Genomic DNA, 15,218 nt, shown 5'->3' with positions numbered 1-15,218 from the left:
GCAGGTCTCAAACCCTCAACCTTGTAGCCCGAAGTCCAGCGTGCTATTGACTGAGCAGCATGCTCAAGTGGGAGCATGGATATCCGCGCATATAAACCCAGGGTTGTTACACAACTCCCTCCATTTAAAGAGCGCGTCCTCGTTTTAGCTTGTGACTCAACATCTTATAGGAACGCGCTCACTGGCCAAGCACACTCAAGTTCATGGATGCAAGGACCGATCCCACTTCTGACACCAATGTAATGAAACAGGCAGGGAGCAGGTCTCGAACCCTCAACCTTCTAGCCCGAAGTCCAGCTCTTATAAAGACTTATATCCGCGCTTCTAAAGCCAGGGTCGTTACAGTAGGTATTTATTCTTTATTGAACTAGGCAAGTCAATTAAGAGCAAATTGTACAATGACAGCCTACCCCTGCCAAACTAGACGATGCTGGGCCACTTGTGTGCCGCCCTGTAGGTCTCCCAATCACGGCCGGTTGTGTTACAGCCCGGGATCGAACCAGGGTCTGCAGTGACACCTCTCGCACTGCAGTGCATAAGACTGCTGGGCCACTCAGGAGCCCACGTATAGGGATAACGCGACTAGGCATCAGGATTTATAGTAAACATATTAGCAGCAGCAGCGTATATGATGATTGTAGGCCTATGTGAGTGGGTGTGTGTAGGGCCCTGTAAGTGTGCATAGAGACAGTGCAAAAATATAAAATGAATGAATCACTGGTTGCGTTAGGTTTCTCAGAAAGATTCAATTTACATCAAAATGAGAGATTTGGTTGTAAAAAAAGCCTAACTGCTCCCAAGGTTAGGGTTTACAGTAGGGACGTCCCAAGGATCCCTGAAACCACTAACCGTTGGAGTTGAGGCTTTTATTTTGAAACCTCACTTTAAAGCAACCGGAAGCTTTGAACAATCGACGTCATTCAGCAGTACCAGCCCACTGCTGCTGTCCCAAAGCAAGCACAAGTCTGAACTTTTCTCAAAGCCGATAGATAACAAACCGGGTTGATTAAGGAAAGAGTGCGAGTCAACTGCACTTTTATACTCTCATTAAGGTTAATTGCAAGTGGAGTAATGTCATTTTGTTCCTTCTTCGGTGGTGAGGTCTTTAAAGACCACTTTAAAACTGGTAAGAGGCTCCTCAGCTAGCTAAGATAGCATTGAAGTTAGTCAGTTACAGTAGCTAAGCTAAATTGTAAACATGAGATTAGTCAGTAAAAGTAACTTCTACATCTGCTTTGCTTGCTGTTTGGGGTTTTAGGCTGGGTTTCTGTATAAGCACTTTGACATTGATGTAAAAAGGGTTTTATAAATACATTTGATTTGGGACGTTGTGGCACATAACTATAACGTCTGTGCTATCTTTTACAGTAACGTTAGCCCAACTGTGTTGGACTATGACCTAACTTATGCTATGACATAACTTATGCTCAATCAGTAGCTAACTAAAAGTAGCATGCTCATGTAATCACTGATTACACAAGAGCCACGTTAAATTGCCAAACGTTTTCGAACGTTGCAGATAGAAATACCATGAATAGAGCCGTCGTGAGTCCTTATTCTACATGTCAGAGAGACATGTTTGCTCTGCATGGCTAACATGTTTCTGTCTGAACGTTCCAAAACGTAGCATTACTTCTGATCGCCCTCTGGCTCTTACCAAACCGTGATGTAAGATTGAACCACCAGCCAGTTAAACTGTAGCAACTTACTCCACTGGGCCAAGAAAACAAATGTAAACCAAACATTAGTAGTTGCAGTAACTATAAAGTATAATTGAAAATACAAATTGTATGTATACAAATTATACAAATTATATGTATACAATGTAGCGCCAATACAAGTATATTTAGATCTTAATGTGGCCACTTGTGTCATCATTTCTCCTAAATGTAGGTTTTGACATGTCCTCCTGTAACATCACTCAAAGAGAATGTGTTGAACATGGGTCCCTCCCCAGGGTTAATAGATGACAAACCGGTTTGGTTAAGGAAATAATGTGAGTCAACTGCACTTTTATCCATTGAGGATTGTTCCTGGTGGATTAATGATGTTTTCACAGGTCAAATCATCCTGTAACTTCACTCAAAGAGAATATGTTGAACATACATCCTAGATTTACTTTTGGCTAATCTCACTGTAATTTTCTATCTCCCCAGGGTTGTATATGTGTGCCCAGTGTGGACACCAGCTGTTCTCTAGCAGATCTAAGTATGAGCATTCCTCCCCCTGGCCTGCCTTCACTGAGACCATCCTCCAGGACAGTGTGTCCAAGCATGAGGAGAGACCTGGGGCATTCAAGGTGAGATCCTCTCAGTTTGGGCGTGGAGTTGCATTGGACCAGAGTTGTGAAGTTTACCTTAGGTACAGATCTAAGATCAGCTAAGCTTCCCCTTCCCCAATCTTATCCATTAGTGGGGGAAATTCAAAACTAACCCAAGATCATTGCCTATGGCGGTGGTCACCAAGCGATTGACTGGTCACCAACCGATTGACTGGTCGATCTTCTAGGCATTCGTAGTCGATCACCAAACATTTCTGTAGAAAAGCCAACGATAAAGGCTTGGGCTCCTTTATTTAATTGTCAGGGAATACAGCAGAGCTTCTGTTTTTATGATTGACTTCATGTTGAAGTTTTTATTCAGCACTGTCAACACTGTTTTTATTCAACACTTTTACAAAACATAAATACTCTTCTCCTTCATTCCACTCGCGCTGCAGCTGCAATGAGTTAGTAGCCAAGTGTGTCGCTAGGCCTGCGTCTTTATTAGCAGCTCATGTCTATTTTAATATCGATGAATATTTCACTTTCTCTGGTCATAAGAACAGCATGAGTTTGTGCCTGAGGCAGAAATAATGTGTACCCTCTGGTCAGTGTCACTGGAGGAAGGTAGAGAGCAGGGACCGTGACAGACGGATGCTCTGCTGCTCTCTCCTTTCCTCCGCTGAGACTGACCATCAGATGCAGGTACCATTAATTAGTCCAGTAAAATAAAAAAGCTGATTATTTCACTTAATGTTCAACTATGCCTCGCAACTGATCTATTTTGTTATCAAAGCTTGAGTTTTGAAATATAATATGGTCTGAGAAGAACAATATTGGCAGGCCAAGCATATAGCCAAATATGCTGTGATAATGTATTAGGTTTACTGCACAGAAACGTATAAAGTTAAGTCATATTTTTGTAATAATCTGAGCGGTAAATTTCGGCTTGCTTTTTGACTGTGAAAGTGATCGTGAAAGAAAATATGGGTGACAACTTATCCCTACTCCATAGGGGTGTCCCTCTGTTGACTGTTCATTGCTAAGTAGTTGTCTGCTTGTGGTCAATACACTGATGAGCCCATGTTCATTTTAACAGGATGTGTGTAGGGTATTGCATTCAATTTCTGCATTTGTAAGCAGTGTTTCATTTTGAACTTGGGAGGGTCCTAATAATCATGTTTGATATGTTGATTGTGCATTGAACAAAAATCAAAACGCAACTTTGTAAAGTGTTGGTCCCATGTTTCATGAGCTGAAATAAAATATCCCCGACATTTTCCATCGGCACAAAAAGCTTATTTTTGCAATTGGCATGCTGACTGCAGGACTGTTCACCAGAACTGTTGCCAGAGAATTGAATGTTAATTTCTCTACCATAAGCCACCTCAACGTAATTGTAGAATATGTTGTACGTCCAACCAACCTCACAACCGCAGACCATGTGTATGGTGTTGTTTGGGGGAGCGGTTTGCCGATGTCAACGTTGTGAACAGAGTTTTTATGAAGGAAAACACATTTTTCTTGGTAAAAATGTGGCACATAGAATTGACTTTACTATTGTACAGAAAGATGGAATCTGATAGTTGTGTGTTTCAGGTCCGATGTGGGAAGTGTGGAAACGGACTGGGTCATGAGTTTGTGGGAGACGGGCCAAAGAAAGGACTCTCACGTTTCTGAATATTCAGCAGCTCACTGAAGTTCGTCCCTAAAGGTACGGGTTCACTTAAATTATGTTGTCACGGAATGTCAAGCCAATTTGATTAGTTTATAGTCAAAACATGTCAATGTCTCTGGTTGATACCTAACCAATCTGACTGAGCACACGTTAACCACTGGATAGTTAATGTTACACTTAAAAACGTTGATGAATTAAAATGTTGTCCTTTCTCTCTCCACAGATAAGGTAGATGGACAGTAAGGTGAGCAGCAGGGGTATGGAGTCACAGTGATGGTAGAGCAGTAGGATTGTCTGGAGTCTCTGTGCTGCTGAAGGTGTGCAGGACAGTGGATGAAGTGTCCTGGGATAAAGCCCACTTTGGGACCTCCAGGACACTGATGGTCAATGTCTTCGCTGGACAAGGACAGAGAAACTCCTACCAAATAGTCAGCTACATTATGCAATGATACATCATCATAATATAACAATGATACACAATCATAATATAACAATGATACACAATCATAACACAGACAAGTACAAGGAGTTACACCATTACACAAAGATAGTCTGTCACTTAATCATTGTTTTATTTTTTTATCTTAACATTGTCAGTCAAATGGGGGATCACTATGTAGCCTTCATAGTGGTGAATGTAACTTCAAGATGTCCTAATTTATATATAGTAGTGAAAGCAAACAGGTGGCTCAATCTACCAATGTATGTTAATCAGTTCTATCAATGATGTTATGAGCCTCTTAAAGATAGACAGTGACGTAAATAAAATCTCAATGGTCTTAACGGTCACAATGTATAATATGCAAACAAAAAGAGAAATTCAACTGAGAAATAAAGATGTACTTTTATAGAAGATTACATTATTTGTTGGTTTATATTTGAAATTAAAATATGAAAATAGTTTTTCAGCCATCTTTATGACAAACGCATCAATCATGCCAGTATTTTTCTGTACTCACCTCAAGAGATTAGCAGACCTGAAAATACTAAATTGTTAGTATATACTCAATCATTACTCAGGTTATACAACTAATCTTGTTCCACATCTTTCACAGTGAGTTTTATTTTTATGCATTATACTCCCACCTTGTGGCAGACATGAGACCACGCATCAGGACGGGCTTGTCATTTGGTCTGGCAATGAATGTGGGCTAGACTCACAAAACCCTTCAAAAATGCTAACCTGATATTTGTGCCTCTAACTTTATCACTCACCATTATTCGCGATTCATTAAGGACTATCTGTAATCATGGTAGCATCCACATGTAGAATTGTTTAGAAATATATTATATTCTTATTTACAATAAATGTGACTTAAAAATGACAATACATTATTTACTATTCATTTCTATTGGGCACAAAATAATCTGAAACACAACCAAAACAAACACAATGCATCCAACAAGTTAGAGTCACAAGCTTGATGTAATCGTTGCTAACCTGAATGAGGGAGACTCATATCTCCCTCATTAACTTTAAGCATCAGCTGTCAGAGCAGTTTACAGATCGTTGTACCTGCACATAGCCCACCTGTAAATACCCCATCCAACTACCTCATCCCCATATTGTTATTCATTTTTTTGCTCCTTTGCACCTCAGTATCTCTACTTGCACAGTCATTGTCTGCACATCTATCACTCGTGTTTAATTACTAAATTGTAATTACTTCACCACTACGGCCTATTTATTGCCTTACCTCCCTAATCTTACCTCATTTGCACACATTGTATATAGATTTTTCTATTGTGTTATTGACTGTACGTTTGTTTATTCCATGTGTAACTCTGTGTTGTTTGTGTCGCACTGCTTTGCTTTATCTTGGCCAGGTCACAGTTGTAAATGAGAACTTGTTCTCAACTGGCCTACCTGGTTAAATAAAGGTAAAATAAAATAATAAATTGTGTGCTAGGAATATGGGACCAATTACTAAACTTCTGACTACTTTAATACACATATAAGTGAATTTGTCCCAATACTTCTGGTCTCCTAAAATGGGCGGACTATGTACAAAAACTGCTATAATTTCTAAAGGGTTCACCGAATATGGATTGAAATACCCTCAAAGCCATTGAATCACTTCAAGTCCAAAGTGCTGGAGTACAGAGCCAAAACAACAACACGTGTTACTGTCCCAATACATGTAGAGCTCACTGTATGTTCAGAATGGGGATATGAGCTCTTCTCCAGCATGTCCAAGATTGAGCATTCCTCAACATGGCCTGCTTTCTCTCAGACCATCCACCAGGACAGTGTGTCCAAATCCCATGGGAATTGGGGACCAGTGAAGGTGTGTTGTGTGTGCAGTCAGAGAGGGACTGATTCACCCTTATGACCTATAGGGGGCCTAACGTGTGTAGGGGTTGTTTGTGACTTCGTGTGATTGTTGTCAGTGGAGGTTTTAGTTTTCCACCAACTCATTTTACAACAGAAGGTATTTAACATGTTTTATGTGTCCCCTTTTAACAAGGATACAGAATGATAAAACAGAGGGAATCCTTCCTGGATGTGGTTTGTTTCAGGTCTGTTGTGTGGAAATGGACTGGGTCATGAGTTCTGATACGACGGAGCAAGAGAGTGACTCTGCTACTCCTGAATATTCAGCAGCTCACTCAAATTCATCCCTCAAGGTGGGAATTCAGTGTGTTTGACCTCTGTGAGCAGAAAGAGTTATCCTGTGTAGAATAGAACTCATTAGAAAAACAACACAAAGACACTAATGGGGGGTTAAGGAGGGTCTTTTTGTATTCTCCTCTGATATAGAGTACTATAGAATATACTCTGACCCTGCTCCCCAGCTCCCCTCTCCAATGTTAAGGTAGATATATATACAGTAAGGTGAGCAGCAGGGGTAGGGAGTCACAGTAATGGTAGAGCAGTAGGATTGTCTGGAGTCTCTGTGCTGCTGAAGGTGTGGAGGACAGTGGATGAAGTGTCCTGGGATAATAGCCTGAAAAGTAGTTAGATTGGCTTTTATAACACATAAGCCAATAGCCATCTATTATACATTAAATACAGTGCTACTGCTTTTTATTAAATACAAGTCACCACGTATGACAAGAAACACCAAATTAATGAATAATAATTGCCAAATAATCCTCAGTTAAAGTTCAGTTCGGGAACTGTGTGTATTTCAGTTGTTTTATCAATGTTTATTCACTTCTGAATCTCAGTCTCTTCAGCCAGCGAGTGGGTCTTAGTTTATGATCTCTGCTAAAGAGGGACTTTGGTGTTGAATTACATTCCATAGCCACTTCCACTGGAGACTGGAAAGTCCCACCTATTTCATTCGCTGAAAGGCCCGTCACTTCTTGGCAGACAGATACTCAGACGAAGCACAATGCTGGAAAACTATCTACATCCACTTAAACTAGTCCTGGCATCGTTCTATGACAAACACAGAAGGTTTCATATTGAATTCAATAGGAGAAAACAGAGAGACAGAGAGAGAAACAGCCATTTCCTTAATGTATCCATTGGCTGTATTATACAGCCCAAACATCAAGGGACTGACAATCTCTCTATCTTCTTCTCTCTCTCTGTTTTCTTCCTTTCAGTTATTGGTAGCCTAATATTTAATCCCTTAGCTAAGTGGGCAGGGGGGAACACATGACAGGGAATCATTTGAAATATGTAGTTAGGCTGTTATAAGGTATTATATAAACCAATTGTCATCTATAAGGCATTTATTCAGTGATTTTCTTCTTTGTCAAATATAAATGTTTATTCATTTACAAGTAGGATCTGATGGGTAACCTTTTATTTTAAGGGTCCATAATAAACCATCAGGTGAATGGCCAAGACAAAATATTGAAGTGGCTTTGAACGGGATATGGTAGTAGGTGCCAGGGGAGTGGGTTTTTCACGCTCAACAGTTTCCGGCATGTATCAAGAATGGTCCACCACTCATAGGACATCCAGCCAACTTGACACAACTGTGGGAAGCATTGGAGTTAACATGAATGCTTTCAACACCTTGCAGAGAGCATACCCCGATTAAATTGACGCTGTTCTGAGGGCAAAGAGGGGGGGGGGTCAGCTTTTCTGTGATGTTTTCTGTGTTATAGGTGGGAGAGATGTGTCAATCAGTATATTGGACTTTTCTGTGATGTTTTCTGTGTTACAGGTGGCAGAGATGTGTCAATCAGTATATTGGACTTTTCTGTGATGTTTTCTGTGTTATAGGTGGCAGATATGTTTCAATCAGTATATTGGACTTTTCTGTGATGTTTTCTGTGTTACAGGTGGCAGAGATGTGTCAATCAGTATATTGGACTTTTCTGTGATGTTTTCTGTGTTACAGGTGGCAGATATGTGTCAATCAGTATATTGGACTTTTCTGTGATGTTTTCTGTGTTACAGGTGGCAGAGATGTGTCAATCAGTATATTGGACTTTTCTGTGATGTTTTCTGTGTTACAGGTGGCAGATATGTGTCAATCAGTATATTGGACTTGTCTGTGATGTTTTCTGTGTTACAGGTGGCAGAGATGTGTCAATCAGTATATTGGACTTTTCTGTGATGTTTTCTGTGTTACAGGTGGCAGAGATGTGTCAATCAGTATATTGGACTTTTCTGTGATGTTTTCTGTGTTACAGGTGGCAGAGATGTGTCAATCAGTATATTGGACTTTTCTGTGATGTTTTCTGTGTTACAGGTGGCAGAGATGTTTCAATCAGTATATTGGACTTTTCTGTGATGTTTTCTGTGTTACAGGTGGCAGAGATGTGTCAATCAGTATATTGGACTTTTCTGTGATGTTTTCTGTGTTACAGGTGGCAGAGATGTGTCAATCAGTATATTGGACTTTTCTGTGATGTTTTCTGTGTTACAGGTGGCAGAGATGTGTCAATCAGTATACAGTGCCTTGCGAAAGTATTCGGCCCCCTTGAACTTTGCGACCTTTTGCCACATTTCAGGCTTCAAACATAAAGATATAAAACTGTATTTTTTTGTGAAGAATCAACAACAAGTGGGACACAATCATGAAGTGGAACGACATTTATTGGATATTTCAAACTTTTTTAACAAATCAAAAACTGAAAAATTGGGCGTGTGGCAAAAGGTCGCAAAGTTCAAGGGGGCCGAATACTTTCGCAAGGCACTGTATTGGACTTTTCTGTGATGTTTTCTGTGTTATAGGTGGCAGAGATGTGTCAATCAGTATATTGGACTTTTCTGTGATGTTTCCCAGCTCTGTGTTCTGTCTAATTCCTCCCCCTCCTGTTGACAAGGAGCTGCTGGTATAATCTCAGACTCTCTTGCTAACGGCTGGTCCTCCCTGTTTACCTGACCGGAGAATACGCTCACGGGTGGGTCACACTCGATAAGTCCTGCGTATCAGGCTTCAACCAGTTTTCTCTGGTCAAAGGCAGGGGTTCAGCACTTCGTTTGGGCAAAGGACTAATGCTCAACAGGCTAGACTCCCAGTGTCCTTTATGTGTGCCTTAAACACCAAGCCCCTTTTGGTTTCCTGCTTGAGCCCACAATAATGGTCTGGTAACGGGCTACCTATGGTAGAGCCCCTTAAGCTAAGGTTGTTATCAGTGTTCCCTTTTCTCCTGAACACTTTATTCAACCAATAGAGTAACTAGTTAGGGAAAACCAGTAAGACTTCATGTTTGGTTTCACAAGTGATATATATATATATATATATATATTTTTTTTTTCAATACAATTTGGTTCTTTCAGAAGAGGTTGTTTGCTTCTTTAACTCTCTTTCACAAAACCGAAACAATGACTTTTAATAGTTCTATCTTACCCTATAGCTTTCCTCATTACAACACTTCAAGGTGTCAATGCCCCACATTCTGCACTCTTCTGGCAATTAAGCCCATGCCTTCCTCAAATAGAGTTATACAACACATAATTTCCTTCACGTGATGCTGTTCATTAAACAAAGTTAGATGACACCTTTTCCCCTTCACACATGACGACGACCCACGGTGATGTCTCCTCCCACCTGCTGTTCTACAGCTCTATCAGCTCTGACCCAGGGCTTGAGTTCAACAGGTTGCTTCCATATAAGGTGAACTTCCACCCTCCTGCAGCAGAATATCTGTACTTTTAATGGGTCATGCTGTATTCCAGCTGCTTGAGGCTGGCTTTTCTTCTGCTGCTGATGATTTTTCTCCTTCTGGTTCTTTGTTTTACGACCAACAGAGTCATGCTGGGGGACTGGAGGAGTCATTAGGTCACCAGGACTTGGGCCAATCACGACAACCCCTCCATGGAGTCATCCAATGGTTTTGAATCCTGTGACCCTGCCTCGTTCAAAAACATTCTGTTACCCCGACCCCCAATAGTCTCTTTATGTATTCTGAAAATAAATAGAAACTTGCAACAATTTCAAAGTTTGTAGTTACTTACCGTTCATATCAGGAAATCAGCCAATTTAAATAAATACATTAGGCCCTAATCTATACCTTTAAAAAAGGTAGGAATTTGTATTTTATGAACGTGTTTTTAAAAGGTTGGAATAAACCTTTACATTTCAAACCTTACAAACCTTTATCATGCTGACTACAAGTTTAGACAGCTGGCCCTAGACTCATCTAGCTGACATTGGCTAATTGTAGGTGACTTGCACCTTCTGTACCACAGATGATGTTTTAGGTGTTTGGTTGATAATGCACAGCAGTGTACCAGTAGTGGATCCAGAGACCCCCCCCCCCCCCTTCCTTCCAAAGGCTTTAAAACTTTAAGAGGTTATTAACCAAGGAAATGTAAAGGTTTGTACCAACCTTTTAAAAACACGTTCATAAAATATAAATACTGTATATAGACCTAGTAGATAGATATATATGTAGATCAGCTGCGTGTCTGACTTGTATGTAAATAACACAGGCCCAAACGTTTGGTCAAGGAAGGATGTTAGGGAAGAAAAGGATGTTGTCAGGGAAGGATGTTGTCATTATGTTAGTGATTCTTCACCAAGTGTTTGCTTGAAGCACTTTATTCTACTGTAGCATTTATAAATGAACCACTTCATAACTGTACACCTTTGGCTGTTTGGGAGGGTGCGCCATTCTAGAACATTTAGATAGAAAGTGTGGAACAGGCATGGTTCTCAGTCATAAACAGTAGGGCATCATGTGAGCTGCTCTATACATTGCATTTCTATATGGAACACTCAGAACATCGCCCCACCCACTTAATAAACCCCTGTTCAAACCCTTACTATCCTACAAGTTCTCCCTTAAAGTACATATGTTCAGAATGTGGATATGAGCTCTTCTCCAGCAATTCCAAGTTTGAGCATTCCTCCCCATGGCCTGCCTTTTCCAACACAAACAAACAGGCCTATTTATAAACTTCATGACTCATTGTTCATTTGCTGCTCTACAGCACCACCACTGTTCTGTGCCATCTGGCAAACATTTCTAACTGCGTCAAGAGTATAAGAGCTCAGCTCAGAGAGGACATTTGCTGAGAAACCAGAGTTGGGCTACAAGACATTGTCGGCTACCAAGAGTTGAAATGGGTCTTCCAGCCTTGGGTCTGATACCGTTTTTGGGGCCCCTTGCGTTTCCAGTAGCATTGGGAACATTCGCAGTAGGGGGGTTTATATTGATTAAGGCGATTCATAAGAAACCTTCGTATCATCCAGGAAGTCCCATAATAACACGTTCCGTGAAGGTAAAGTCAAATAATGCTTCTGGAAATGAACCCACTGGAAATGCTGCCAGCAAGACGACAGAAGGACAGCAGAGCAGCAATGAAACTAACATCATAATTGCTTACGGCCTTGGAGTGGTTGATACTTATAAAAAGTAGGTCTATCATTTTTTACATATTTCTATCAAGTCTTCTTTACTGAGTACAATGTGCCTTTTTATTCATAAGAGCATGGATAGGCCTACCCTAGGCCATTATTTTCATGATATCATTCCTATTACATTGTATAATTCATTTTGAATTGACACAAGAATGATGTTAGCCCACTGATACTTCCTGTTCTATCCTCATAAGTGTTAAAAAAGGTAGACCATCTCAGTTTGGTCCGGGTAACTTTCGCATGGCAGAGGCAGACCATATTCCACCATTGGCTTCTCTGAGGATAGCCCGAAACCATGAACGACTGGATCGTCTCCTACAAGTGAATCCAAGGCTTCATGAGATGATCATGAGCCTTGATTATGACCCAACTGGACAGAACCTGTTAACCATGAGGGTTCTTTACCAGGATCACAGAGATGCTCTGACTACTGGAAACAGCAGGGAATCTCAAGTATCCAGGTGAATGCTTTAGAGTAGGCAACACCTTTTCTGTGTTATCGTGTATGGTTTAGCAGATATCAAGGAAAATACATTGTCCAGTTAAGGCAGAATAGCAAAATGGCCACCATGAGGATGATGTGTGACGTCGTACATGGCACCGTAGTTATTCTCAGCCATCAAAACATAGGTGTGGTCATCACCTTTTCCGTTGTCATGTTTTCTCTGTTCTAGTCGTCTGCTGGCAGAGACAATCGTAGACGGAGATGCTGCACTTATGCTGAGGAAGGCTTTTATCATGGGTCATCCTATATCTTCCTGGCAGCTCAGAGAAGACGCAGGTAAAAACACTGATTATTTCCCTGTTCCCTCATCTTACAGTAGACACTGTAGATCTTTAGTGTCTCTTACAAAAGTAACATTTTCACTAAGTTTGTCTTAGTCGCTGAGTTTGCCTGTATGTTATATTAGGAGTATTTTACAAAAAAACTAAGATATGCATACAGTATATTTCTCACCAGTCCACCATTGATATGGTCTCAGAATATCATCATTTTGAATAATGGAGCATCAGAGCTAGACTAATAGAAAACTTGTTTAGTTCCTAGAATACTGTTATCAACACTTGCTCTTGCTTTCCTGGCGACTTGAAGCTAAATGCCTTGAATGTGTGGGACAATTTGAGATTTCATAAAAAATGGACTAATGAAAAACATATTTTTTAAACATAAAAATGCATAATTGCTTTTTGAGTAAAATGCCACTTTAAAGTTCAAATGTTCCCTATTTGAAACTATGTACTTATTCTAGGATTGGCCGCACCATATACCGATGGTAACATTGACATGTCTGATGAAGGAACAAGGCAGTACTACAGATATGGCTACATTGAGCTGGTCGAAGCATACCACAAGAAGGGGATAATCAACAAGAATCAAGCAGAACAGCTCATTGCATGGGTGAAAAGAGAGATGTACCTGGACCGGGATACCCAAGAGTATAAGGAGATCCTTGATGACATTAAACGTCATATTTGTGTTTTCCGGTGGTAGAAATAGCAAACAAACTCAGACAACACAGAGTAAATCCAGATTGTGTAATCTAACATGCTGGCTAGACCGGACGCGTCACGTGCGCGAGCGTCGCAAAATACATTTTGAAATACATTTATGTACGATAGCGCACGTGCATAGATGTTTGGGTGTAACGGGAGTTCCCAAGTTAAAAACGTTTCTATGATATGCAAATTATGGAATTCAGTATAGTTGGATTCTAGTTTGAAATATACTAATTCATGTTGCCATTCTAGAACTCATTGATTAATTTACATGTATAAGGAATGCATATGCTGGGGTCAAGGAAGGGTAGATAGGGACTTGTGGAAAGTTACAGTGTAGAAAGTTCATATTCTGCTCCATGTTTCTAAGGAGGGAGTCGAAGGGCAATAGTTAGTCTCTGATAAGGCAGGCCAGCTGAGGAACTAGGGAGGGGCGAGGAATGCATCTCGAGGTCAAGTCAACAAATGAAGTGATAAGAAACCTCGGAGGCAGGCCAGAGAGACCCACCACAATGACTCTCCTACTGCAGTCCTATTTCACACATATACTTCCATGCATGAAGGTTTTAGTATCAGGCAGTGCTATAACTACACCAGTGAGAAGAACCAATTACGTTTCTGCCTAGCAACAGCGATGTATTGGCTGTCTAGATGTGTAAGGACATGATCCCACATATTAGAAGGTAATAAATATATCTGCTTGTGTAATCATGCCTTGTCTTTGCAGCTGTGTGACCCAGTGGGTGAATAAACTTGGTTTGAGCTTTGTGTAGTCGTCCGTTTGAGTTTTTGCTCCGTTTGTTCAGAATCTCACAGTATAAATATCATAATGAGGAGTATAATTTATTGTTGATAATTGTTGCCAAGTTTTGTTGGCCTACTGTATAGTCTGTGCCTGGTTGATTATGTTCAGCAGTGTACTAGTAGTAGATCCTGTCTGCCTGTTGCATTTGGTAAATGTACAGCCTATAGATTCTCTGCAAAATGTTTAGATTTCCTGATTCTCTGCAGTTATTGTAACATTATGCAGTGTGGACTAGCTCAATGTCTGGGAAAACCGTCATTAAAATATCATCTATTTTGGAAGCAGCAGACAGTGAGTGGACATTACTTTCTTATTTGTATTAAATCTTCTGTTTGTCGTGTGTAAAGTTTAGCTGTGTGTAAAACCCTCTACTTCCACAGATCCTTCATCTACCTGAAGAGTGCAGTAGCAGGTGTCCACCTGTTGATGGTGCCGTCCTCTTTCATAATACAACTCTGAGGTCCTGGTAAATAAATGTGATCAACGCTGCCGTGTGTTTTGTCCATAATTATGACACACCAATGGACAATTGTAACGATGTACGCTGAGAGTCGGGAAGCACTAAGACTTGCATGGCTTAATCTTTGGGACAAGAATATGGCAGGATCAACCAGGTAGAAAAGGGGGGAACAGTCTCCAAAAGAAGCACAGCTGATGGGAGGCCTCCCAGGGTGGATCACGTGGCTCATGGTCAAGAGGAGTGAAACTGGTAGGACAGACAGAGAAGGAGGAAGGGGATGGATGGTCTAATGCAGGGAGCGACAACCATGAATGCAGATAGTCCGGGTAGCCATTTGAATAGCTGTTCAGGAGTCTTATGGCTTGGGGGTAGAAGCTGTTAAGGAGCCTTTTGGACCTAGACTTGGCGCTCCGGTACCGCTTGCCGTGCGGTAGCAGAGAGAACAGTCTATGACTAGGTTGGCTGGAGTCTTTGACAATTTTTAGAGCGTTCCTCTGACACCACATGGTATAGAGTTCCTGTATGGCAGGAAGCTTGGCCCCAGTGATGTACTGGGCCGTACTTACTACCCTCTCTAGTGCCTTGCGGTCGGAGGCCGAGCTGTTGCCATACCAGGCGGTGATGCAACCAGGCAGAATGCTCTCGATGGTGCAGCTTTAGAACTTCTTGAGGATCTGAATTGTGTTACACCAAGTGGACATTGCTTTTAGGAACAAAATATAATCAATCAGAACTATTTGGAA

General features: G+C 41.0%; 1 protein-coding gene and 1 pseudogene across 3 annotated transcripts; both read left to right on the top strand.

Moving 5' to 3' along the window:
- Positions 1 to 886: 886 nt before the first annotated feature.
- On the top strand, positions 887 to 4,796 carry LOC110511908 (methionine-R-sulfoxide reductase B1-A-like; annotated as a pseudogene). Of its 2 annotated transcripts, XR_016486052.1 has the most exons (5): positions 926 to 1,126; positions 1,894 to 1,996; positions 2,157 to 2,299; positions 3,860 to 3,974; positions 4,162 to 4,796. The product of XR_016486052.1 is annotated as a methionine-R-sulfoxide reductase B1-A-like, transcript variant X2 (transcript). The 2 variants fall into 2 exon arrangements; XR_016486051.1 differs by lacking the exon at positions 1,894 to 1,996 and having other exon boundaries at positions 887 to 1,126.
- Positions 4,797 to 11,356: 6,560 nt separating this feature from the next.
- LOC110486834 (uncharacterized) lies at positions 11,357 to 13,978 on the top strand. The gene is made up of 4 exons (XM_021558657.3): positions 11,357 to 11,708; positions 11,908 to 12,174; positions 12,388 to 12,494; positions 12,964 to 13,978. Exons 1-4 carry the CDS (start codon positions 11,416 to 11,418, stop codon positions 13,203 to 13,205), a joined length of 909 nt encoding a protein of 302 aa, XP_021414332.3. The 5' UTR covers positions 11,357 to 11,415; the 3' UTR covers positions 13,206 to 13,978.
- Positions 13,979 to 15,218: the final 1,240 nt, after the last annotated feature.

This window comes from Oncorhynchus mykiss, chromosome 13 (assembly GCF_057628025.1).
Source record: "Oncorhynchus mykiss isolate SJ-2025 chromosome 13, ASM5762802v1, whole genome shotgun sequence".
Taxonomy (NCBI): domain Eukaryota; kingdom Metazoa; phylum Chordata; class Actinopteri; order Salmoniformes; family Salmonidae; genus Oncorhynchus; species Oncorhynchus mykiss.
The sequence above is the reverse complement of the archived record's forward strand: the minus strand, read 5'-3'. Positions and strand labels throughout refer to the sequence as shown.